This window comes from Polyodon spathula, chromosome 16, assembly GCF_017654505.1.
Source record: "Polyodon spathula isolate WHYD16114869_AA chromosome 16, ASM1765450v1, whole genome shotgun sequence".
Classification (NCBI taxonomy): domain Eukaryota; kingdom Metazoa; phylum Chordata; class Actinopteri; order Acipenseriformes; family Polyodontidae; genus Polyodon; species Polyodon spathula.
In genome coordinates this window covers 17,574,670-17,602,399 of record NC_054549.1, presented here as the reverse complement: position 1 = coordinate 17,602,399, position 27,730 = coordinate 17,574,670, and the positions used below count along the sequence as shown (strand labels likewise).

General features: G+C 41.7%; 1 protein-coding gene across 3 annotated transcripts; it reads left to right on the top strand.

Moving 5' to 3' along the window:
• Nucleotides 1-23,968, top strand: LOC121328232 (protein Wnt-4-like). Of its 3 annotated transcripts, none has more exons than XM_041272788.1 (6): nt 1-639; nt 7,605-7,692; nt 17,493-17,728; nt 19,102-19,233; nt 20,080-20,222; nt 21,036-23,968. In XM_041272788.1, exons 1-6 carry the CDS (start codon nt 624-626, stop codon nt 21,501-21,503), a joined length of 1,083 nt encoding a protein of 360 aa, XP_041128722.1. In that variant the 5' UTR covers nt 1-623; the 3' UTR covers nt 21,504-23,968. The 3 variants fall into 3 exon arrangements, with proteins under 3 accessions (XP_041128722.1, XP_041128721.1, XP_041128723.1); XM_041272787.1 differs by having other exon boundaries at nt 19,087-19,233; XM_041272789.1 differs by lacking the exon at nt 7,605-7,692 and having other exon boundaries at nt 19,087-19,233.
• The last annotated feature ends 3,762 nt before the right edge of the window (nt 23,969-27,730 follow it).

Sequence of the window (27,730 nt, the reverse complement as noted above, 5' to 3'; positions counted from 1 at the left end):
CTGAGGAGGCGCGTCGCCCGGGGAGCGCTTCACAGACCCTCTGCTTAAAATTGAAAGCTCTCTCAGTAAAATAAACATAAAATGTGTATATATGCATATGTATATATTCATATTAAAAAATACTAATAAAAACAACTAAAGAGAAAAATAGAAGGCAAGCAGAGATAACACAAAAAAGGAGAGAAACGACCAGAAGACCAAAAAAAAAAGATTTACACCAATGAAGCCAGAGTTGCACCCAATACCACTGTGTGTAGATCTGATAATCTGTGAACAGCACCACGAATGACATTCGGCTGCACCCGAAGATAAAGGAATACGCACATATTAAAACGCCAGTTACAGTCGTGAGTGGCTTGGAAAACCACCTCGTTTATTACAATTCATTCTTAAAAAGCTGTTTTTTAGCATTCTGCAGTGGATGTGGCACGAAATGATCCTCGAAAGGAGGATGCACTGACCGTGTCCAGTTCCCAAGGGTTCTCTTAGGAAACAGGCTGACACTGCAAGCCGGCTGTGCGGATTGCACATCTCATAACTCTGGGAGTTTTACATGTGCAAGATGACATCGGAGTACTTGCTCAGGTCACTTCTGCTTCTCATTCTAGCGCTGTTCTCCGCTAATGCCAGCAACTGGTTGTAAGTTGTTGTTTTTTTTTTTTTTTTTAAGTTATTATTTTATTGCAGTACGTATTTTGTTTATAAAAGAAATTACAGTTAACACACGATATGCAACGCTGTAAAGACTGCACTTGTAAGCTAGGGTCTTCCTGCATGACCCTAAAACAGAATGATTTGCTAAGGTGTGTATTATTATTATTATTATTATTATTATTATTATTATTATTATTATTATTATTATTATTATTACATTTGTTAAGCTATATCTTTAAACTGAAACAAGTTACATGCAGTTGAAGCATTTTCCTTAAAAAGTGTAGGATTGTATAAAGCCGCGCAGATTTTGATACAGTTGCCCTCGACAGTGTTTTAAAGCAGCCCATGTTTTTTAAACTGACTGCCGGTTATTCCTTTACATTCATTGCCTCTCTTGCTGTCTCTGCTCCAATACGGCGCACAAACGTGCAGTGGTATTGGGCTGCACATTTTTAAATTATTGCACAACGTCTATGTTTATGTTCTGCATGGCCAACTTTTCATAGTGTTCAGTGTTGTCTCTCTCTAGTGTGTGTGTGTGTGTGTGTGTGTGTGTGCATATATATATATATATATATATATATATATATATATATATATATATATATATATATATATATATATATATATCTCTATATATATATATGCTGCTGTGAACTTATTCGAACGACACTTCACATACGTTTCAGCCGACTTTATGTAACCGTACCGAACGCCATTAGCTAAAACACTGTCCATCGATTATGGTCAATTGATTGATATATATATATATATATATATAGATATATAATACTATATCCTAATATATATATATATATATATATATATATATATATATATATATATATAAAAACATTTCTTATCACAAATTCTCAAATGTCTCTGGTCTTTCGTGCCTTACCTTGCCTTTATCAGAAACCATGTATTGTTGTAAGCTTAACGCAAACTATGTTAGAAGTATTTCTCATGATGTCATTTTAAAATCCAAAAGCTGCAGAGTGCTTTTTTGTAATTATTATTCCGTCCAATTTGCATGATTATTAAGGTGTGGTAATAGAAGGGGGACGTGTAGAGACCTGCTGCACACTTAAGAAAAACATCTGAACTAAAGTAGCTTTCAAAATATGTTTATACCCACTCCGCGCGAGGCAAGCGGGCGCGCACTGTACTGTGCATGGGCTGTATACCCAACACGAGAACTCAGGGCATATAGCCAACTTATTCATTTCGTTACTTTTGACTTTGGGAGCATTAGCCGGAGTATCATTTGAGAATGTCTTTTTTTCTGAAAAGTGGGGTGTTGTGGGTACTTATTTGTAAGATTAAAATATGAAATATGATTTAACATATGAATATGATATATGCACGTGCTCGTCTCATATATATATTATATATATATATAATATCTATATATATATATATATATATATAAAAACTCCTGACACGCTTTTAAAGACCAGCTAGACTACAATCCTGTCAGTGTCAACTGATATGCCGTTGTCTATGAACAAGCAAAAGCAACACGCTGACCGCAGCCCTAAACTGTCAAATTAGGGTCATTGTGCAGACTTTCATTAACGGTTTAGCTCGGCTCAGTTGCTGGATAGTACGCTGCTTGTTTCCTCGCCTATCTGCTGGGCTGCGGTGTCATTTTCTATAAGCAATACCAGGCTTGCGGTGAAGCTGGTCGATTTTGTGTTTTCTTTTTTTCTTTTTTTTTTACCTGAACAGAACGGGCGCTGTTATGGGTTGCTCAGTAAATTCCGCTTTGGAAAAGTGGCACGCACACCAGCTGGGTTCATAGAAGAAAAGTGAATTATTGCATTTTAATTCCTTCATTTTTCTCGTGGACGTTGTTAACCTGTTTTTGGTCTTCTTGTTCTCAGCCAGGGCGCTAGCGCAAAATGTTATAATCCGGCGTGAGTTTTAAACAGGGCTGACGTAAAGACACCTTGATAGCCTGAAATCCAATGTATGAAATGTCTGAAATGCTGATTTTGAACATTTCTTTTCAGTTTTGAATTAGGAGTGTACTATCACAAAGAGTAAGCTTTGCACCATTTCAATCCAGAGTCATCACCGTTATCATGTTGATGGATACGGGAGACTCGAAAGGACATAGAAAAATGTTCGCTATTAACTTTATTTCGATAGAACCTGTAAATGAATCATGTGAATGCCTTTGTGTGCCCGTCAACACGTATGTGTTTTACAACTGATTGTCCAACAGAAATGACCTTTAGTTCATGGTTAGCAAAACATTGCACCACCATAATCTGCCAGGCATAGCCCCCTTGGAAAATGAACATAGAAAAGTACTGTAAGTGGACTACTGAACTATAAACATGTTTCCTGATGAGATGTACAATGTTGAAGAGCAGCTCAGTGCAGTAAGAAGGATGAGGACAGTCCCCTGCACACATGCTCTGCGCTATGTTCTACTTATTATAGAACAGAAGCAGAAAGCTGCCCCTGTGTTCAATGTCCTAAAAACTGTTAGTGGAAGCAGATCAGAAAGAATATCATTGGAACACCAGCTGTTCTATTGTAAACCAACTGGGGCATGGCCCCCTTCTCCGGGTTCTTTACCCCAGAACCTTCTTGTTCAGCCCTGCTTGTGAAAGAGCTGCCCAGTTCCTTCTTCATCTTCCATCTTCTCTCCAGGTATGGAATGCTCTTGAGATCTGCAGTTGATTCTCTGTTTTGCAGATGAATTGATATGAGTGAAAGTAGTCAGGTTTGTGTGCAAGAGAAGTCAGTGATAACAAACACCAGGGCACATTTATCAAGGCCTCTACTCCAAAATGCAATATGCGCCAATGTGTTTGTGAAAGTAAAATAAAGCTGTCACAGCTCAGGACTCTAACAGTGTCATTTATCATGAGTTTTGTTACATTTTGATTTTTCTAACCCAAAAAGATGCACATTAGCATAAAGATCTTAAGGAAACTGACTAGTGTTTGTCCATTGCTTGTGCCTCCTGGACATGAGGTGTTGGCAACTGCTTTGAGAAAATCCTTTTGTTTTAATGTGAGTTTGTGTTTAAATGGATCAGGTAATATTTTATATGATAAGTTTGGCAAAGGTTAGAGCTATTAAGCCTAACATAATTTGTGGCAACATGATCAATTCAGCCTGAACTGAATAAATAATAATGGTGGTTATTAGGTGTTCATTGTGTGATTGGAGCGTGATAATATGGAATTATACTCTATAAACTTCAATATTCTGCAATAATGTTTATTTTAAACCAAACAGAACTAGATACTGCTCTTGGATACTAGATATTGCTACAGTTTAGTCTTCTTTCTGTGTATTCGACGTTTTCAGAAAGCAGTCAGTGTTTTTGTTTGTTGCCATTTGTAATTTTGAGTACAGACTTTGCTGTCCAGTTTGTTTACATCCCCCTAAGGCAGTTTTGGCTGCTTCTGTGCTCCACTTGTTCCTCTGTAACACTGTGAGTACTTGAAACAAAACAGAAAGGGGACTGCCTTCCAAATGATGTAGTTGTGAAAAAGGAAGTGAGACAGCACACCGTTTAAATAGTAACAGTTTGTGCGTTATGTAAGTGAGCAGCCCAGAGCGAGAATGTTTCCGCTTTCTCAGATCAACAATGGAATCTTCTCTGCAGCTCTGAGCTGCTCAGGGGGAGTGGGACTAAGCATGCTGGTAGGTGTGCTCTTTCACTGAGCGGCTCTGAGACTTATAACTTATAACTGAAACTTATAGACTCTTTTATGTTGGAACTACGCGCTGTTTCAATTGAAAAACCTTTGGATCTGTGAGTCAAAGGATATCTACAGTACGAGACACTGTGGAGCTTCACTGCTGTAATGAGTCTAAAGCTACAAATGCAGAGCATTAATTAGCAGTATGAAAAAGTTTATATCAGAAAAATAAATAAACAACCATTGGCACCTGGCCCTTTACATTATAGTTTATTTTGTTTAATATTTATACATGATATCATTTTTGCCTTGCGTTCAAGCAAAGCACTTTGCAGTGTAAAACACACACACACCTACTGTACACTACAGCACCGTACCATTTAAAACAACCAGGCGACAAATGTGTACTTTCCAGACAGACTATTCCATCAGGAACCAGAGAAGTAATCAAATCAACAAGATATTCCCAACAGCCTGAAGTTGTTCAGTTTGAGACCAGATTGTTTGAAATCTGTTTACAGAGTCCTGGGTTCTCTTCTATTTCACTGACTATGCCGGGCTTAACCAACAGGGGTCACTAGAGCAGCAGGACATGCTAACTGACTGGCCTCAATATGGTCCTTACTATATTCAGCTCTCCACATAGTTCAGCTACAGTAACAAGCTTATTCTGCACATTAGATTTGAATAGCATCCCCTGCTATTACTGTCTTGGCTAACTTGGTATATGATTAAAATACTAGCAGGAGTGTTTTATAGTGTTTTATTGCTGGCTTTAGTTCTGCACTGTGGTGCCAGCAGAGTGTTTGGCCATTGCTGACCTTTTCAAAAATAAGTCTGTCTGTCTGTCTATCTATCTATCTATCATATTTATGCACTGCCTTGCAACAAGTTTTAGGACAGAACTGGATATTACATGTGTTGCTTGTTTTAACCCTTGTCTCTTTTTCAAATACATTCTCAGCATTTTAATGAGCAAGTCATCTCCCAAGAGCAGCAGTACACCAAATTGTTATCAATTTTCTAACAATGTTTTAATTTTCTAACAAATATTTGAATGAGCTATCCACCTCACAACCCTAGTGTCACCTCAGATATTATCCATTTACTACCACTGGAGATCTGAGCGGATCTTCTTTTCAGCTAAATAAATCAATATACAGGGTGTCCTGCAAGAGGCATCACAGGCAGGATAATACAGATAATGCTGATTAGGGTGTTCCTTCTTAAATCAGGGGGCCACACCCTGTTGACTTTCGCACCACACACCAAAATGATCTGTTCCTCTTTGCTTAAAGAAACAGATAAGAGTCACACCTATGATGCCTTATTTATAGGACACAGTGTACCTATAGAGAGAGATGCACAGTCCCTACTTAATGCTCTCCAGTGGCAGGGCAGTGGTACTGCACTCTGCAAGTGGCAATACGAGCCCAAGGGCTGCTACCAATGTATGTGGCTGCCATTGGTAGAATGGAACCACAGACAGACCAGTAGTATAAAAATGGTACAGTATGAACCAATTCACAGTGGTAATCAGTGGCAATACTATAGTACATATAGAAGTCCCATTGTGCCACTTTATTAGGACACCTACTTTATTTGTTCTAATCCATTTCCGTTGAAAGCAATGCTTTAGTCTACTAATGATTTTGCTGGGGATTCTTCAGGGTGGTCCAGTGAGGTTAGAATGGGATCTGTGGTACTTCCCTAATTTGTCTGTGTAAGAAGTCGTGTTGGCTATTGAGACTCTGACTCTTTAAACCTTCATGGTAAATAGCCTGCAGACATAGCACATTGTAATAGCCAGCAGTGCAAAGATTGCAGCATGGACTTGCATGACCCCATCCCCGTGTGTATTCAACCGTCATGGTGATTCTCATGCTGATTAGTAAGGCATGTGGACGGCTCTCCATTTCTACCATGTAGAGTTTTATACAGGTTCCTGCTGGACCCCAGACCTCAATAACCTCAAGAGCAGCACTCATATTGTAACCACTAACCAAGCTGGCATCGCCACCCTTTACAGCTGGGGCAGTGCTAGCTCAGTTAAGCTAAAGTGGATGGGGTGTCTTTTTGAGTGACCCCAGAAATCTTAAAATTCATGTTGATGGGTTTTTAAATATAATTAGGGCTTCTGTTTTTCTTCTGTATTGTCGAGTTTTATATAGATGCCCTGAAATCTTTTTTTTTTAGGGGGATTTCACTTTTTACATACTGTATGAGATTATTTTTTTATATTATTTTCCAAAATCCTTTGCCGGTTTTTCTTGGCACTATATGTATAGTAGTTCGATAGTACTCGTACCTTCTTTCTTTTGCTGTCTTCCACAGTGAAATCCTTATGGACGGGTATATTTGTCTGGGATTCAGGAAGGAGGGACATTGCATAACTAACTGCACTGGGAAAGGGGTGAAGTCAACGTGAATTGAATAACAATTTCCAGTGTTTTTCATGTGTTTATTGGATATCTACCAATTTCATTATTTTGTATCGGATGACTGATCCATGTTTATCGGTAAAAACAGAAAATCAGGAGCCCTAAATATAATACATACAGTAAACTGTCCAAACTCATTCATAAATGTAACAAAGTCTCTAAAAGTTGAATATGTTCTTTCCACTGAAGAAGTAATTGGCTGAAACTTTTCTCTCAATATGCATGCAAATGCACAGCTGGCCACATTCTTAAACCTTAGAGTGGGTTTTAGATTTTTTTTTTTTTTTAAACTGCATAAAATGCTTTAGTAACTTGCTATAACTTTCATAGTAAACCCAACCATAAAGCAAGAACGTTTCAATGGCTCCTAGTCAATAATTCTTCATAAAACAATTTGGAAGCCACCTGTACGTTTCATTGCACCTTTACAAAATCCTAATTCAATCGCTTCACATAGTTTGAAATTAGAGTTTGCACCATTTATTAAGAAACAAGAAGGAAGCTGATCAAGTGAAATATATAGCGTTCATTCCCGTGACAGAAAAACAAACTGCAGCTTGAGCAAGGCTCTGAGCTCTTGGTAAATCACTAGCTAGGGCAGGTTAAACTTTGCTCTAGGTCATTTCTGAGGTGAAAATCACTATATATGCGCTATTCTGCTGTGCTAGTTTGTAGCTTTTCCCTTTGGAAACTCCCCTGCAGAAACTCAAGTAGTTCAGAGAGCGTTTATAAAGAGGGCATCACTCCCTAACACAAGTTAAAGGGATGTACTGTATGGTTTCCTAATCTTGGTTTGGATCCCTTTTCTGTTTGTTGTATCCTGTTGTATTTTCTGTAGCTGCAGTGAGGCCATCCATAGCAAGAAGGAAACATACACAGCACGCCACGAGGAGCCTGTTGGAGGAGCCCCTCCTTCAGCCACACTGGTACAGCATTTCCTTACCTGAGCTCCCTCTTCTCACTTTCTTGCTACTATTATAATTCATGTATCAAACATTCATTGATAAGGTTAGTCAGCATCACAGTTCATTTGTCTTGCGTGTCAATGTCATCCTGTGCAGAGAACTTGTGACATAAAGCAACTGTTTGTGTTTAAGAGCAATTCCAGAGTCCAGTCTTGATTTTTGTGAGTTATAATAAATGATTATGCCTTGTGTAGGGTGTCTCCTATTATAGCAGGAATCATTTTGCTCACTTTCGCAGACACAACTGCATGTAATGCAGAAAACAAGAGACACCCTACACACAGGCATGTTCTTAAAGTGGAGGGAAGATCATGGATTTTTCAAGTGAATATTTGTTGTTAAAACTAACATTAAAATTATTTTTTAAAATGTTAAAAAGTAATTTCTATGAATGAATTATCTGAATATTTGTAGCTGTGTTACTTTCCCATAGCAGCACTCATCTCCTCAGTGCTGGCATGCTTTCTCATAGCTGCACCCCACAACTCAGTACTGGCATGCTTTCTCATAGTAGCACCCCTCTCCTCAGTGTTGCCATGCTTTCCCAAAGTGGCACCCCTTGGATAAAGCAGGCCGAGGCTGCCTAGGCAAGATGGGGTTTGAACTTCCGACCCCATGCCCAAGCGTACAGTGCTTCCTATTGAGTCCTGGAGACACTGAAGCAGAGAGGAACAGGGAACTTAGAACGTTGCTATTACAATGTGAGTCGATAATGAAGGAGAATGTCAGGGGAACACTCCCTCAATTTGAATAAAAGGGCAGGGCCTACTGTATCTGCCCCCCAAGTTTCATTTCTTTAATAGTATTAAAATCAAAGGTGAACAGTAGCACCTTAAAGGGACAGGGAGTTCACTAGGAAGTGATTGAGTTACAGGTTCCCTAGATATTCCTGGAGGACAAACACTGATTAAATCCCTCAATATATATTAGTGATGAATTACAGTAAAAATCTGAGGAATGTTTGGATAATAAAAATCTACTTGTAATGACATATTGCTCACCCTACAGCATCATTGCGCCAGGAAGAAGGCAGTTTGAATTCTTTAGGGGGCATTTAACACCTGCAACTCCATTCTGGCAACTAAATGTCCTGTTATCAAATTCAGGGAAATGTTTTGTATTAGTTAATGTTCTGGTATTACTGCAGCATATTGACACACCCTTCCATAGACCTGACTCCAGGCTGTAGAGATCCAGAACCCAAAGCATCCTTCTTCTGCTCTGTTCTCCATCATGTTTCCAGATCCTTCTTCTGAGCTGTTCTCTTTCACGTTTCCGGATCCTTAGGAAACCGTACAGTACATCCCTTTAACTTGTGGTGGGGAGAGATTCCCTCTTTATAAACACTCTCTGAACTGCTTGAGTTTCTGCAGGGGAGTTTCCAAAGGGAAAAGCTACAAACTAGCACAGCAGAATAGTGCACATATAGTGATTTTCACCCCAGAAATGACCAAACTAAAGTTTAAAAAAAATGTATTAATAAATTGAATACCTGTGTCACCCTCTCACACCAACCCAAAGTCTCCAACACTGATATCATCCCTCCAACTAAGCAGCCCAGCAAAAGCTTCTGTATATGATCCACTCAAAACATCCCCCTCTCTCCTACACCGGATGCTGTAGCTAAAAAGTATAGGAAGCATAGTAGTGTCATAGTTGGTTAGAGTAGCTAATGTCAGCTATCTCTTCTGCAGTTTATATGATCTACTCTGTGGGGCTTGGGGTTAGCGAAGTGAGTAGCAGTGTGGAAAGCAGTGGGTTCGAGCACAGAATGGGAGCCAGAGCTAAAGTACTACAATATTTGCTTAGGAAGAACCCCACAATCTTAAATGACCCAAATATGTGAATATGACCAGCGTCCATCTTCTATCAGGCTCTCTTTAGTGAATATGACCAGCGCACATCTTCTATCAGGCTCTATTTAGTGAATACGACCAGCGCACATGAAGCTGGTGCTTGCTTGGCACTGATTCTCTGTGCATTGCCGGCACCCCTGAATCCTCCACTACCAACGTAGGCCTACTTAATCCAGGATTTATTCAGCAGTGGGAGGCAGTTGTACTACATTGTTTTGTGCTTTTTAAATTAAATAGTCTCTGTAGTGAAAAGACAACACTGCTGGATGTTTATAAGAACACTACAAGACATGAACAAAGTAAGGTTAACCCGGAGACTCTTGTGTTTTAAACTACTTCACCTGGTAACCTTCTCTCTAAGTAAAATAGAAAGTGTAGTCTACCTTAGATCATGAGCTTGCTTTTATTATCCCTGCAGGGATAGTGGAGGCGCATGTCACACATGACATATTTCCACTGCTTGTTCAATTAAACTTGGTATGAACATTATTTAGTATAAGTTACTGAGAGCTCTGATTTTGAATATACAGTCGTCTAGTCCTCTAATTTAAGGATTTTTTAAATAACTTTTTTTCTAAATAGAAAAGTTTTTTTTTTTTTTTTTTTGCGTGTGTTAAAAAGAAAATGTCCATGGGATTGCTCTCAGTTTCCCTTTTCAAGTAGTGAGGCTATCAGAACTGGACACAGTGTTCCAAGCAGGGTCTTCTAGAGCATTCCATAATGTTGCCCTCAAACCCAGTGTTGCTCTCCACACACACACACACTACAGAGCTGATTCACAGAGGCACAGTGTTGCTCTCCACACACACAGACTGCGGGGCTGATTCACAGAGGCACAGTGTTGCTCTCCACACACACACAGTGAGGCTGATTCACAGAGGCACAGTGTTGCTCTCACACACACACAGGCACAGTGATGCTCTCCACACACACACACACTGTCACAGAGGCACAGTGTTGCTCTCCACACACACACAGACTGTGAGGCTGATTCACAGAGGCACAGTGATGCTCTCCACACACACACACACTGTCACAGAGGCACAGTGTTGCTCTCCACACACACACAGACTGTGAGGCTGATTCACAGAGGCACAGTGTTGCTCTCCACACACACACTGTGAGGCTGATTCACAGCAGGCACAGTGTTGCTCTCCACACACACACACACCACACACTGTGGGGCTGATTCACAGCAGGCACAGTGTTGCTCTCCACACACACAGACTGTGAGGCTGATTCACAGCAGGCACAGTGTTGCTCTCCACACACACACACTGTGGGGCTGATTCACAGCAGGCACAGTGTTGCTCTCCACACACACACAGACTGTGAGGCTGATTCACAGCTAGGCACAGTGTTGCTCTCCACACACACACTGCGGAGTTGATTAGGGTTAGGGTTAGGGTCTTGGGGAGGAGGGGGGGGGGGCAGGTTTATCTCTTCCCAGCTCTGTTTGCACTGTGTATTAGAGTGGTTAACAGTGAGTTCCATTGCCTACTGTGACATACAACCTTTAAACTTGATCTAGAGCAAATATAAAGGCTAGACCAGCATCAAGATTGAACAAGATAGCAGTGTTGGCTTCAGCTGGTCACTTGCTCTGCTGTGTTGAGGTGGGTTCCCACCTCAGCCGGTTCCAACAACTCTCCGTGGTTAATTATGTGCACATTTGAAATATATATATATATATATATATATATATATATATATATATATATATATATATATATATATGTATATGGTGTGTGTGTGTGTGTGTGTATATGTATATATGAAATGAATTGAAAGACCATGTACAACATATACACAAGCATTACTCAAATTACTCACCAGCCCGTTTCAACACAGATAGATGTAGTGAGGGGTACAGTACGTAGGCTTATTAAAAGTTTTCAAATAAATGTATTTGAAAACTGGTGACATAGAAAAATATTAAAAACTGGTAATACTAGGCTCTATTCACTCACTTTCAGGAGTGTTTTAGGGATGTTTTTCAAAGGACTGTGTTTATAAAGCCCATTTCAAATCATTAAATCAAGTTTGCAGATCACAAGACCTGTATTACACTGTTATAAGAAGGTTTGCACCGTTCAATCTAAAAGAATGTTAATAAACAGTTCTTAGAGCACTCTTCTAATTTGTGTCAAGGTGGATTTCCTGAGAGCTATGAATGTTTTGTATGACTGGAGTGAGCATGGTTTATTGTGTTATGATTATTATTAAATATCTGCTAATTGGATCCAATTTAAATGGCTGCCAAACTCCTTGCCGCAGGTTGTTCAGCTGAAATTAGTCATTGGGACAATTTTCTGCCAGTCTTGGGTTTGCCTCATTTTTCCAAATGTCAGCTAGCAGCTTGTGCCTGTGCAGTGCTTGAGCACTGACTGACTTCCAGATCAGCTGGCTTAACTGTTCAATGTCTTTGCAAAAGATACATGGCACACTTTAGAGTTTTGCATCTATCTAGAGAATATCTTATCCAATTGAGGTGAAACTGGCTACGTTACTGAGCTACTAATCTGGGGGGATGTGGAGGCTGACTGTCCAGTTTGTATGTCACACTTATATTTGTACAGGTAGAGAACCGCTTATCTAGTTTTGAATGAATATAGGACTATATGGATTGGAGGTGTCTGTTAGTCTGGTTGATGTCGCCTACATATTCCTAGAGGAGCAAAGCACATCTAAAAACATTCAAGTGTGACTAAACAGCCTTTGAGGCAGCAGTAGAGATAGACTGAGCGCATGTATTATCTGTGCTCCAAAACCAGTTCTATAGTGTCTCCAGAGAGAGAAATGGACCCTGACACCAGGGCCAGACCCCCTTTGAATTGGCTCAGCCCATTGAATTGAATGGAAAGGTAAGGGCTGGACACGAAACGCAAACCATACGGTTCAAAGATGCGTGTGTGTGTGTGTGTGTGTGTGTGTGTGTGTGTGCGTCTGCGTATGCATGTGTGTGCATGTTTGCATGTGTGTGTGTGTGTGGTGTTGGTGGATGGAGCAGGTCAAGGTTATCCTCTGCAGGGTTTGAACCTGCGACCCCTGCCCTGGGGGTGAGAGTGCTATCTACTGAGCGTCGCGGCTGTGCTGTGAGACAGATAGACTGGGGGGGGTATTAGGCTTCCTGCTGGGCTGTGATAGATGACTCCTGTCAGCACTGGACTGCAGTGAAGGCTCATAGAGCTATATAGCTACCATAGTAGTTTGCTATAGTACAGTAACAGCATAGCAAAGTGTAATAATGCATTGTAAAGCACAGAGAGGTAAAGCACATGGCAATGCATGGTATACTATGGTTAATGCCTAGTTAAAGCATAGGAAAAACATGTGGAAAACTGCAAATTTACTGTGGTAAACCTTTATTAAAGCAAAACCCAAGAAATGTTCGCAATGACACAAGCCTTGTGGAATATGAATACAGCTCAGTAGCAGCTGCGCTTGTTTCAGAGCAGCACTACAGCTTCACTCAGTTTAATGTTTCCTTCACATTGTTACATTGGTTTTGTACATGTTAGTGTACCTTTGGTTTTTCGCTCTGCTCTTTGGTTTTACCTCTAAACTACGGTGTATAAATATTTCATTTTTGTTCAGCAGCTCAAGGTTTACAGAAGCCCTGAACCACAGATGAAAAAAAAACCCACAAACTCTATCTCATACGTACTTTCTACCTGTGTGCATGCGTGACTTCAATTGAGCGGATTCCCACTCTGATTGGGGTGGGTGAGGCAGGCGTCTGGTGATTCTGCCTATGGAGAGTGCTCTGTGCAGCTCACAAACTTTGCTGTTTTCAACTTGTCGTTTAATTGAATATTAATCAGTGAAGCACAATGTTTTTACATTTTTTAGAAGAATAAATACTGCGGTAAACATAAATAATAATCACAATACTGATACTTTGATGGTTTTTGTTTTATTTATTACCACGGTAACAGCAATAGAGGCTGGTTGAATTTGTTTTCCATGTTTGTAAGGGATGCATTTCTTACTTGCAAAATAAAAATGAAGGAAGAAAACACAAGTCTACAAAGCGACAGAAAGTTCAAAGCGTGTGCAAAGCGACAGAAAGTTCTACTGAAGCCCTTTGGATGTATAGTTTTATTGTGCGTGTGGAAGGGGTGTGGGTAATTCACTGACAAGGAGACAGACAGGTGTATTTGGGAAACACCACACAGGTGCCCAGTTTTATTTTAGACCGGCTCTTTTTTTTTTCTTGTATTTTTCTCTCCGGTAGAGGGCACTGTTGACCGTGGGCTGCCTATCAACGATGATAGACAGCACCACGGAAATACCACAGCTGGTACACGAACTGCAAATGCACTCGCAGGTGCTCAAAGAAATAATAATGAAAACAGAAGGCGAAAAGAACAAGGGAAAATAAAACAGTAATAAAACTACAAATAAAAGGTGCTGCACTCGGCAGCGTTATCCCGGTCGCCGCTACCCACACGACCCGGATCACCGTCCTACTCTCTCGGCTATCTCGCCTGCTCTTTCACAATACGTTGGGGTCTGCCCAAGGGTTCCCCGCTCTCTCTCTCTGTCTCGCTGATTCCCGGTCCCGAATCAAAGTGTCCGCACCCTTAGCGCGTCTAAGTGGGCAGACCTGAGGAAACAACAGAGCGTTATTTTATAGGACCGACAATCACCCAAGACCCGCCTCTCGGCCATTCAGAGAGGGGGAAAGTCCACACTCACACTTTCCCACCTCCCCGTGTCACTGCCATGACTCACAGGCGGTTGTTGGGCGACTGCCGCCCTCTTCCTGCAGCCCGTGAACACGCCAGCAGAGTCAGCACAGATCTCTCCCTGTTACAGTGCGGTTACTGTGTTTGATGTTGTAAACATTTAAAATGGCACACAGAATTATGCTGAGATATGCTGGAAACTAAATGGTAACATGTAAACGATGCAGACTATTTTGTATTGCACAAATAATAGGGTTTATGGAATGTACATTTACATATTACTAAATAATAACTTTCCATTTGTGAGACATGTGGCAGGTTTACATTAAGCATGGGAAAAGGATCTAGCTTTCTGAATGCTGGTGTCTGTATGAGCTTGACTCCTGTCAGTCAAGTCAGCAGTGTCGCAGTGTCCTCAGGAGACGTTTATCCTGCATGTGTTCAATAGACAGGATGTCCTTCTACAGAGGTGGTCTCTTTCAATTTTTATTGGAATTGTATTTAAACAATACAACAAAGAAGGCAGTATTATGTTTGGAAAGGAGTAAACAAACAAACAAGACTAACCAATTCTCCGGGGCAGCACACAGCACAGCACAGCACAGCTTTCCCTGCCGTGTGTCTCAGTGCTGAGCTGAGAGATGGGCAGGGGGAGGCCAGGATATCTGCTGGCTTTACTCGGCCCTGTCCTCTGACCTCAAGGTGAGACCTCTTCAATAAGGCCATATCCAGGCGATACTGCTATCTGCTGTTTGAGCCTCCTTTTCAACTGAGTCCTGACACCCCCAGCCTGCCTGCCATTCAGCCCTGGGCCTCTGTCTCTCAAGCAGAGATTGGTGATTGTGCTGAATTGTGTGGAGATATTGTCATTTGAACTAGTGCCCACAGATTATACTGAGAAGCGCAAACTCCTGTGATTGAAACCGGGGTACTCCATGCAAGCTGTGTCTCTCTGCTTCCTGTGGCACCAGCAATCACTTAACTGCAGAGTTCTCGTAAGAGCTGTAATATATTGTAACCAAGTATGGAAAAGGTGTAGGTTTACTAGTGGCCAGCAATTAGGGACTACAATGATCTACTATGCTACTGTAGGACTTTGCAGGAAATCTTGACTTTAGAAAACAGTTTTATCATGCAATATACAAATTCCAGTTAGACAGCTATCATTCCTTTGCTATACCATTACATTTTACAGTGCATTTTGATATTATAGTTCAGATATATCATATATTTGAATGTACAAAATCAAACAACATACGTTTTGATCAGTAAAGCTTTTAAAAGGGTTCTAACAGTGTTTTCTCACAGAAGGTTTTGCTCATTGTATCGTTTGTGTTTAATTGTGACATGACTTTGTAGATCTGATTATTATGTGTTTGACTGCTAACCTGCTGTGACCAACCAGGACATGAGAATAATTAGGAATAAGAGAAGGTCAAGCGGGCCACTGTGAAACACCTTCCCAGACAGTGCCTGGATTAGGGAGATTGCAGCTCTTGCTAGCTGTGTGGGGTTGGTTTTGCAGAAATGTCTTCCTGTAGGGAGATTGCAGCTCTTGCTGGCTCTGTGGGGTTGGTTCAGGGGTGTCTTCCTGTAGGGAGATTGCAGCTCTTGCTAGCTGTGTGGGGTTGGTTCAGGGGTGTCTTCCTGTAGGGGATTGCAGCTCTTGCTAGCTGTGTGGTGTTGGTTCTGTAGGGTTGTCTTCTTTGCAGCTCTTGCTAGCTCTGTGGGGTTGGTTCTGCAGAGGTGTCTTCCTGTAGGGAGATTACAGCTCTTGCTAGCTCTGTGGGGTTGGTTCTGTGTATTTACACACAGCGGCTTCGTGAGCTCTCTTAGTGACATACATACACCTCTGAGTGGCTGATTTGCCAATTGTTTGACCCCTCTGTTATGTTGGCTAGTTGTATCTCCAAATCAGTGACCCTACTCTTAAGGTGTGCAGTATAGCAGCATTTGGTGGGCACGGATTCTCCTTTGGAGGGTTCGTCCAGGAGGCACAATAACTTTCAAGCTATGCACTTGACTGGGTCCGGTTCTTTTTTGTAACAGTGGGAGTGATTTGTGTTCCTGGCATGTCTGTCTTAGGTCCTCTGCTATTCCTAATCTACATTAATGATTTAGATTCTGGTATAGTAAGCAAACTTGTTAAATTTGCAGACGACATAAAAGTAGGAGGAGTGGCAAACACTGTTGCAGCAGCAAAGGTCATTCAAAATGATCTAGACAAGATTCAGAACTGGGCAGACACATGGCAAATGACATTTAATAGAGAAAAGTGTAAGGTACTGCACGCAGGAAATAAAAATGTACATTATAAATATCATATGGGAGATACTGAAATTGGAGAAGGAATCTATGAAAAAGACCTAGGAGTTTTTGTACTCAGAAATGTCTTCATCTAGACAATGTGGGGAAGCTATAAAAAAGGCTAACAAGATGCTCGGATACATTGTGAAAAGTGTTGAATTTAAATCAAGGGAAGTAATGTTAAAACTGTACAATGCACTAGTAAGACCTCATCTTGAATATTGTGTGCAGTTCTGGTCACCTTGCTATAAAAAAGATATCGCTGCTCTAGAAAGAGTGCAAAGAAGAGCAACCAGAATTATTCCGGGCTTAAAAGGCATGTCATATGCAGACAGGCTAAAAGAATTGAATCTGTTCAGTCTTGAACAAAGAAGACTACGTGGTGACCTAATTCAAGCATTCACAATTCTAAAAGGTATTGACAGTGTCGACCCAAGGGACTTTTTCAGCCTGAAAAATGAAACAAGGACCAGGGGTCACAAATGGAGATTAGACAAAGGGGCATTCAGAACAGAAAGTAGGAGGCACTTTTTTACACAGAGAATTGTGAGGGTCTGGAATCAACTCCCCACTAATGTTGTTGAAGCTGACACCCTGGGATCCTTCAAGAAGCTGCTTGATGAGATTTTGGGATCAATAAGCTACTAACAACCAAACGAGCAAGATGGGCCGAATAGCTTCCTCTCGTTTGTAAACTTTCTTATGTTCTTATGTTCTTATGTCTTGTGGTTCTGTCTGTTTCTGTTGTGTTGTATTGTGCTGTGCTCCAGGGTGTATCTCTCCTCTGTTTCTGTTGTGTTGTATTGTGCTGTGCTCCAGGGTGCATCTCTCCTCTGTTTCTGTTGTGTTGTATTGTGCTGTGCTCCAGGGTATCTCTCTGCTGACACTGTGCTGTTTCTGTGCGCAGGTACCTGGCCAAGCTGTCATCGGTGGGCAGCATCTCGGAGGAGGAGACCTGTGAGAAGCTGAAGGGTCTGATCCAGCGGCAGGTTCAGATCTGCAAGCGCAACGTGGAGGTGATGGACTCGGTGCGGCGCGGCGCCCAGCTCGCTATCGACGAGTGCCAATACCAGTTCCGCAACCGGCGCTGGAACTGCTCCACCCTGGACACGCTGCCCGTCTTCGGGAAGGTTGTCACGCAGGGTGAGAGGCGCTTCATCTCTGATACCAATTCATGAACTATCCCTGCCCCAGCTTGGTGCACCACACTGTTTCCTAATAAAACCATTTCGAAAAAGTTACCTCCCCTTGCTCAGTCTGTATCTTCGTGCAAGGCATGCATAATAAAGGTAGTGACTATACAGCCTCCATACTGTGTGTCTGCCACAGTGGAATGTTATATATAGAATAGGGAGCTGGACAATACAAGTTGATCTCCACCCCACGATTGAGAGGACAGAGCTGCTTACCGGCTGCCCTGACCTAGAGTGTGTGAAGCTCAGCTTGGATCTCAGACAACACCCTTTGCCACAGCTGTGTTTGTGTTGTACTACTGTAGAGCAGAAGTCATAAACTATAATTGTACAGAAATGTGAACACCCCTGAAATCAGTCTAATATTAATACTGTACTTTAAATCACTGTCACTAAGGGTGTATTATTGTTCCTAATAATTTAACCGTTGTCAAATATAGATATTAGACTTGATATGGGATTTATTTACTGCAAGTTGTGTTTTTGAACTGATTTTTGATTTGTGCTTAATAAAGATACATTAATAAGTTGTGTTTGTTATAGTAACGTTGCCTCACAGTCATGTTTTATTCTAAAACAAAGCAGTGTTCGCTCGCACTTCAGCAACCTCTCCATCTCAAATAAATTTACATAGATAAGACACAGAGAGAGACAGATAGGCAGCTAAACACATAGCTCGATCAAGGCTGTTGTAAAATAGCTTGTGAGCCAATGTTTAGGATCTGGGTTATCAGTTCTCCCGCAGGCTAGTCTAGCTTCCAGAGCTCACCCCAAATCCTCTGTCTATCAGACTTCAAATTAAGAACACCAGGAGCAGGGCAAAGTTATGTCTGGGCAGGAGGCTCTTGTTCAACTTGATTTGAAAGGCTTGGACATCACCTGGTGGTATATTTGAGAACTACAAGTCTATAATTCGTTGTCTGAGTGCCAGTGCAGGAGGGTCCTGGTATTGAATTCAACTGTGGCAGCACTTCTCTAAGAGTTGTTTCTGTTTCCTGTGAGGTTTGAGTAAAAAAGAACTTAATTCGTCAAAGTATTACCAGACAAACCTTTTTTTCTTTTCAGTTTTAACTGATCAGGCTGGTTTAAAAAGAAATCTTACTAAAACATTCAATTATAGATAATGCATGGTAGAATTGTAATGATTTGCTATAATAATAAGAAACCATAATTAACATTGCTGGTGTCACTAGTTGTCCTGAAAGCCTAAGCCAGCCTAAGCCAGCAGTCCGGGCGTTGAGAGCCTGCCCCAGCCTGGAGTGTGTTTGCCGTGCTTGTGCATGATTGGATCTGCTGTCCCTCTGACAGGACTGTCTGTTACAGGCACGCGGGAGGCTGCCTTCGTGTACGCCATCTCCTCGGCAGGTGTGGCGTTTGCTGTGACCAGGGCCTGCAGCAGCGGAGAGCTGGAGAAGTGCGGCTGTGACCGGACTGTGCACGGAGTTAGCCCTGAGGGTAAGCATCGAGAGCTGGAGGTGTGGGGACAGCAGAGTGAGGAGAACAGGGAGCAGGGATGAGACACCAGAGAGGGGAGAGCAGGGAGGAGAGGAGAGAGCAGGGGGAGAGGAGAGGAGAGAGCAGGGAGGAGAAAGCAGGGAGGGAGGAGAGAGAGCAGAGGGGAGAGCAGGGAGGGAGAAGAGGAGAGAGCAGAGAAGAGAACATGGAGGGAGGAGAGGAGAGATTAGAGAGGGGAGAGCAAGGAGGGAGGAGAGGAGAGAGCAGAGAGGGGAGAGTAGGGAGGGAGGACAGGAGAGCAGAGAGGGGAAAGCAAGGAGGGAGGAGAGGAGAGAGGGAGGAGAGGAGAGATCAGGGAGGGAGGAGAGGAGAGAGCAGAGAGGGAAGAGTAGGGAGGGAGGAGAGCAGAGAGCAGAGTGGGACAAAAGAGTGAAGCAGGAAATGTGAGGTTGTTTCCTGCATTACCGACTCTCCCATACTGTTTTGATATTCTGCTATTTTATAAATCGGTACGCAAATAATGTAGAACATTTTAGGATACCAGTAGAATGTCAGTATAGCACAGTTGTCCTGATAAGATACACAATGGATTACCAGTGTGTATGAGTTCATGTATTGTAATACCATTGGTCTGTCAAAATATAAAAATGTTACCACTGTGGTGCTATTGTACCAGTGAGCTCTACCATGTAGCTGTGCTACCACTCCACTGTAATTGGAGATAATTTGCTAAGGGTATATCTCACATCTCAATCAGTGTTCCTGTAGCCTCTTGCTGGTTGATCCTCTTCTGTACAGTGCCCTGCCCAGCTCACAGGATAACGTCTCTGTGCTGTACACCTGCAGGTTTCCAGTGGTCAGGCTGCTCTGATAACATCGCCTACGGAGTGGCGTTCTCTCAGTCCTTCGTGGACGTCAGGGAGAGGAGCAAAGGATCGTCTTCCAGCCGGGCGCTGATGAACCTTCACAACAACGAGGCCGGGAGGAAGGTACCCAAGAACACACGCCCACACGCACAGGCATACACACACACGTATACACACACACACACACACTCACACTGACACATACTTATACACACACTCACTTACTGTCTGTGAGGATATTGCATTGACTCCAGCGTATTATCTAGCCTGCAGATAAAGCATGAAGCAATGATGGTAAAGCATGCATTGCAATGTAAAATTGTGTTTAAAAACAGGAGAGCATCGATTGTTACAGTTCTTTGTTAGAATTACATACTGCACTTTAAAACATTAGTGAACTGTGGTACATTGTTGCTTTAGGTTAATGTACTCTGAAAAAAAAAAAGATTAACTAAATCTGACTTAAGAAACATGCAAGAGATGCCATGCTTTTGTTAGCCTGGGATTTGCATAGATCAGGTCCTTCAGGTATCTTCCTCTAATTAGCCTGGCCACTGACAAGTCATTAATCTGCTTCAACACTCTTGGAAGTTGCTGAGTGATTTTGTGTGAGGAGCAGTGCCTCTGCCTCATGGTTACAAAACAGAACACAGAGACATGGTTGAGGGCCAGGTCCATTAAGAGAAGATGAACAGTGATGTTTACAGTTAGACTAGGGTCATTTTTTGCTGTGCTGCATACTTTACATCAGTGTTTTTATTTATTTTAATGTTGAATTTTACCAGAGGGCTAGTTTCAGTTCTTTCACGAATTGGTGTTGTGTTGAACATCGCATAGCTTCAAGCACAGAGCTACATGAATATTGAAGCACAGATCACAACAAAATTAAGCTCCTGGTATTCTCCTAACCGCCTCTCTTCCTGCTCTATGTTTCAGGCCATCTTAAGTAACATGCGCGTGGAGTGCAAGTGCCATGGCGTGTCAGGGTCCTGCGAGGTGAAGACCTGCTGGAAGGCCATGCCCCCGTTCAGGAAGGTGGGGAACGTCCTGAAGGAGAAGTTCGACGGGGCCACCGAGGTGGAGCAGAAGAAGATCGGCTCCACCAAGGTCCTGGTGCCCAAGAACTCGCAGTTCAAGCCGCACACCGATGACGACCTCGTCTACCTGGATCCCAGCCCAGACTTCTGCGATCACGACCTGAAGAGCGGGGTGCTGGGCACGGCCGGGAGGCAGTGCAACAAGACCTCCAAGGCCATTGACGGCTGTGAGCTGATGTGCTGTGGCCGGGGCTTCCACACGGAGGAGGTGGAGGTGGTGGACAGGTGCAGCTGCAAGTTCCACTGGTGCTGCTACGTCAAGTGTAAGCAGTGTCGGAAAGTGGTGGAGATGCACACGTGTCGGTGATCGGCGCAAACCCACGGACGCTACAGCCTCACCGTAAAAAAAAAAAAAAACAAGAAAACTGGACAAAAAAAAAAGGAACAAAGAAAAAAGTTCCAGAGATTCCGTTGTTTTCTAATTTAAAAACCCCAAAGGAGTTGTATGTGTCTTCTTGTTTTGTTTCGTGGTTGTGATTGTTTAATTTATTGGGGACTCCTGACTGAGGTGGTGGTGATAACACCGAGGCCCTGACACTCCAGGGTAAAGGAACTCATCTTCAGCTCATGCTGCTTTTGGGACCGATTTGGAGGACGGCTTTGAGGGGAACTGAAAACGAGCAATGAAGAGACTTTGAGACTAATTAACAAATAAGCAAATATATAAATAAATAAACTAATAAATATGACTCAGTCCAGGTGTACATTTAATAAAAAGGACAGTCAAGTTAGTATGAAACAATGCGTCAGACTGCCCCATCTGTTTAGTCTCTGACGTGTGATGGGAACTCCCTCTTGTTTCATTGAGGAGATTCACCTGTGTAAAGGGCTTTGTAGTTTACCCTAGCAATAATTTTGAAAGGCAGGAGCCGTGCTTTGGGATTATGCTGTTGCCATATTAGTGTCATTGGCCACTCAAACACAAAAGAACCAATGGAAATGTCTCCTTTCATCTCTGGACTGAGAGATGAGGAACCCTACAATACTCCACGACTGATCCTATCCCATGTAAACACTGCTCCCAAGCCAGAAACTGTAATAGCAGAGAAACTGGCTGTGGTCCTCTGTAAAGAATACTGTATGTCTGTAAATCTGATTTCCTGATGGGTTCATTCTTGCTTGTTCTTGGTAACATAGATGGAGATGATACAGGGTGATTCATACATTATTACAGAACTTTTCATTTCATTTCAGGTTTACAAGTAGACAGTAATGGCAGACGGGAACACAGAGAGATGAATGTGTGGACTTATACAAGCCCTGGAAAGCGTGCTGGCCAGTGCCTTAGCTAACTGGAATCAATGCACACGTTCTAGAATAATGTCACCCTGTCTATATGTTAGCTAAGTTGCCAGTCAAAGATATTTGTGGCCAGTTCCACAATATTTATCCACAGCATCCATCCACATCAGTGTGCTGGTCTACCACTTGAAATAAAAATGTTTGTTAAATGGTTGTTCTACAGACATCCTCAGACTTTTGCTACAGTTTTTATTTTATTTAAATGATACAGCAGAACCCTCTTAAGAACAAATTCATCGAATGACCCCTAGAATCTTAAGCAAGCTAAACAATGACTGATTGACATGATTAGATAAAGAGAGGTGTATTCCAGTATGTGTGTACTGTGAAGATGATGTTCATTTGTGTAAACCACTTTGCAAGGGGCTCAACACAGTGCAGGATGATGTGGAAGTTGCACCTGTGTCCCTCTGCCACACATGCACAGAAAAGTAGAAAGGATGGTGCAGATCCTGCTGCTTGTGTTGTTCTAGTGTCAGAGTGAATAAACAAGAACTACCTTTCAGGGTCTAAATCCTCCCCTTCCAGTGCTCTGTGTGTGTCCTGAATCCTCACTTCTCAACCCTCCAGTGCGCTGTCTGTTTCCTGAATCCTCTCCTTCCAGTCCTCTTTATCTGTCCTGAATTCTCTCCTTCCAACCGTCTGTGCTGTCTGTGTGTGTCCTGAATTCTCCCCTTCCAGTCCTCTGTGTGTGTCCTGTCATTGAGTCTCCACACATTACAGCCCTTCGCTTCTGGTCCTAACGGGACACCTGCAGGGTTGTAGTGGAATGTGGGAGGACTGTAAGTTTGAAAGTTAACCTTCATTCTCTCTAAGAGTTTGCCTAGAATGGGGAAAAAAACAGAGTTGTGATGTTTCTGGGAGAGTGTTGTAGCTGCAAAACATTTTATCGTAAATTCGTTTTTTGTTTTGTTTTTTTAAAACATTTAAATTGGTCTGTAAGCTAGGTACCCAAGTGGGAATTGGAAATTACCATGAGAACTTATTCATTTAAGTTATTGAATAAAATAACTTGAAGCTGTTTTGTTTATCAGCCCTTATCACGGAACCTGAGGAAGCGTTACCCTGAAGAAATGCTTTTTTGCCTGATGATTTAATATTCAAAGCACACTTGGGGGACTCAAGGAATAGAAAATGTACCACAGATAAAAAAAAATGTTTTCCAAACTGCTATAAACTCACAATGAGAATACACCAGGCGAGTTGCTTTGGGTCAGCTGTAGGGTCGACCTTTAAGGAAGAAAAACTCACGAAGGGCTACTGCTGGACACCTTCTGTCCTTCTTTCCTTGTGTCCCTCTCTCCTTGGTGTGCTGCTATGCTTGTGCCACTCTCTCCTTGGTGTGCTGCTCCCTTGTGCCCCTCTCTCCTTGTGTGCTGCTGAACTCGGTGGTTCAGGCAGGTAGTGGGTGATGTAGTGGGTGATTAGAACACTCGCATCAGGGAGAATAAAACTGATGGGGGGGACGGGGACTCATCAGTGATTAACAAGCGTGCCGCTCTTTCCTTTCCATTCTGAATTACTGATGTTAAAAAACAAGTTGCACCTCACAACTTTAAATGAATTCAGCCTGTGGTATCCAATGCGATTAGCAATTACAGAAAACCACTCCCAAATAAACAATTCTGAATACATTAAAAAAAATGCGTTTTTACCTTCTCTACTTAGCTTTTGCAAAAGGGCAAACAATTTGAAGACTGTACAGAGCAGTTGATAAAAGGATGCCAGTGTATTTATTGCAATTCCATAACCTTGCTGTAGAACCAGCAAAAGAATCTCTTGAGAAATGATCAGCACATTATACACTGTTTAAAAAGGTTAACACTGCTGCAAAAGTCATCTTATTTATTGTTAATGATTTAGTTTACATGTCATTGTTAGTGTGGGAGTGGGTTTTGTTCTTTGTGTTGAATACTGTCCATACTGTATGTTTTGGATATGCTTACTAGAACAGACACAGTGTAGTTTACCTCCTTGTGGATGAACAGGCAGCTCTTCCCCTTTATTGACAATAAGAGCAGCTAATGTGTGGTGTGGGACTTGTAAAGCTCTTTGAGGTCCTCAGCAGCAGACAGGTACTAGAGGAATGCGAGGTGCACTCCATTCCATCAGCTTTCCGACTTGCTGCTGGACTTTCTGAACACGTCCTGAGAACGAAGAGGTAGAACTTGAGATTCCATTCCTTACTGCTACCCAAAGCGAAAGAGAATGAGCACAGCAGAGAATACAATAATATTTATACAGAACCCATTGCGTGCTGTGAAGCGTGTCAGACAGATTAGTAACAAGAACGCCTTAAACCATGAAGCACCCTTTACACCAGCACTCAAACACAATGGACTCTTTCTCTTGTCCAGTTAAGCAACTAAACCCAACGCTGGGGGCTGTATTCATAAATGTTAGTGTTTGTTTAAAAACTTTCACGGGTTACAGAAATTATTTTACAACTTGCTATTTTTTTTAAACATGCTTTGCTAACTGTGAAAGGATTGCACCCCAGCCAAGGCTGGTGAAATGTCAAGAAGCAGACAGAAGCAGCAGTTTTGGTGCTGCTGCACACGTCTATTTGACATAGTAGAAAGCAACAAGCACAAGGGCCAAAACAAAAGGTTTAAACACAACAAAACCACACTGGTAGGCATTTGCCTTCACTACCACACAGCACACACTCACACTCGCACACACACTCACACATACACTCTCACACAATCACATTCACCCCCCAACTCCCTCTCCCAAACAAAGGCTTACTGGCTCCTTATATACAGCTGTGGCTGAAGCTTAATTAATCATCAATCATCACTCCAGCCACATCTCAGACGGATGCCCTGTCACATTAACATACACACACACACACACACACACACACACACACATATATATATATATATATATATATATATATATATATATATAGATAGATAGATAGATATATATAGATAGATAGATAGATAGATAGATAGATAGATAGATAGATAGATAGATAGATAGATATTATCCCTAACTTCAGGCTAGTGCCTTGGTCAGTGTAATGATAAAGGCACGAGCCAAAACACACACACTTTAATAAGTACCACCCACAGCTTGTTGGAACAGATCGCTAAAACCATGCTGGTAAGGAATGGACAAAGCCAACTGAACTGGGAGGGGTTTTCTGCTGTTCTATGTCAATGAGGACCAGTCTGGGACATTTACAAACAGTACATGCTAGTGTCTTAAAACACTAATAAAAAAAAAAAAAAAACATAGGTCCATGTAACTGTCAAATTCATCATTCAAGTATGACACTTCATGACAAGATGAAAAAAACAAAAAAAACAACATTAAAATTGCACAACATTGTCCTGGGTACAGGAGCTGTTTTAAGCACGATGTTTGAGGCAAGTGGTTGAATGGGGATAATTAGGTTACAAATTCTAAACCGAGAAGTTGCAGGATGGAACTTGCTGTTGTAATAAATCAGTTTCTTTTTTGTTTTTATAAAAGGCCAAATACATAAGCCCAAGGAGTGAGATGAATTATGCACGTTTGGGAGACCAATGGAATGTATTGCAACATTGTTGTGAATATATATATATATATATATATATATATATATATATATTGTGAACAGGAGTGTAGAAAATTGTAAAGAACTGAATCTGAAGATTTATTTTTCTAAAATACTGATTATTCTGTACATAAGAGAGCAGTCCAAAGGCAAGTAATGTTAGTGACTCTGAACTGTTGCTTTCAGGAAATTGTTTTAGCTCAAGATTGTTTAGATTTTTTCTAACGTTCTGTCAATCTGTGTTATTTTTTTCCCTAAAATGGATTGTTATTTTTCACATCAGCCAAAAACCAGAACTGGGTGCAAAAGTCACAGGGAACTGTTCTGGGGAATGTCCAAGGTATTAAAGGGCCATAGTCAACGTATCCAGGCCCTTTATAAACATCTATCTAATTAAAGATATATTCGTTTAAAAGAAATCCATTTCCACTGAACGCCTCCTAACGGCTGATGAGTTCATAACACTGACATCAGCATCAAACCCGCATGTACCTCTCCACTACAGAGCTTGCTGTTTAGTTAATTGGTAAAGCATTCCTCTTTAAACAGTGAGGTTAGCAGTTCACATCCAGTCCTTGCCTTTGCATTCAATTCAACAGGCTGAGCGGCCCAGTCATTACCACAAGGTCCAGTGGCTCACTTTACATCATTCTGTGCAGCCTCAGCAGTCCTGACTCTCCCTCTCCTCTTTTTCCAAGCTAAATGAAAGTTAAACACAGCACACATATCCAGGTGGCAGTATACAGCAGTATACACGCTTTTTTAACTCTGCTGAAAAGCAACATTCACTGCTAGTGCAGTTTCAAACTCATGCCGCGTTAAATGAGGCTGGGTCTGTTTCAGTGAGAGTGGAAATGGCCAAGATAAAAGCAGTCATTATAAAAGTATTATTGTATAGCCAAATTGAATAAAGCGTAGTGAAAAAGCATGTAAAGCTCTAGAGGCATAGGAAAGTATATGCAACAAAAGCATGGCAAAACGTGGCAAACCATGGCACAGTAAAACCTGTACAATCTGGCATCGCTTGGGACAGGAAAACTGTGCTGGATTAGACAGTGTGCTAGATTACAGAGTTACTGTAAAAATCTAATACTGTACCTAAAATAAGGTAAAATGACAGAACTATTTGAACACTTAAAAAAAACCACTTTATTACTGTACATAAACAGTATAATAAACACAACAATACATCAGCTGTCTTTAAACACATCAATGCCTCCACACTGTCTTTGCCTGTTATCAGCGAGCCTGTTTAAACACGCCCACAGAAATTCGTCCTGTACCTGCACGCGGGGTTTAAGAGCATTCGGGTTTTCTCTGTATTGCTTTTCAGTACGTGTCTTTTCAGAATGCCTGAAACGGTTTGCCTTGCGATTTTGAATTTTTCACTTCGCTCTTTTGTGTTGGCTTTAGTAAACGTTCAGCTTTTTTGATAAGCGCGCGTTTTTTTTTTTTTTTTTTTTTTTTTTTTAAGAAATAGCTCATTGTGCGGACGTTTAGACAGGCTGTTCAACAAACTGCGCAATTCAGAATGGCGCCGGCGGGACGTGTGAGTATGTACGCAACGTCTTGCTTTTGTTTTTTGTTTTTTATACTCTTTTTAAACTTAGAAAAGAAAAATGACATCACCCTGTGACGTACTGTCAGATTTACACTGATTTTAGGTAGAAGAGATTTTAAAA

Coding starts and splice junctions, on each gene's coding strand:
- LOC121328232 (XM_041272787.1), top strand. Junction 17,729..19,086: donor CGGGAAGGTTGTCACGCAGG/GTGAGAGGCGCT, acceptor TCCCTCTGACAG/GACTGTCTGTTACAGGCACG. Junction 19,234..20,079: donor GCACGGAGTTAGCCCTGAGG/GTAAGCATCGAG, acceptor GTACACCTGCAG/GTTTCCAGTGGTCAGGCTGC.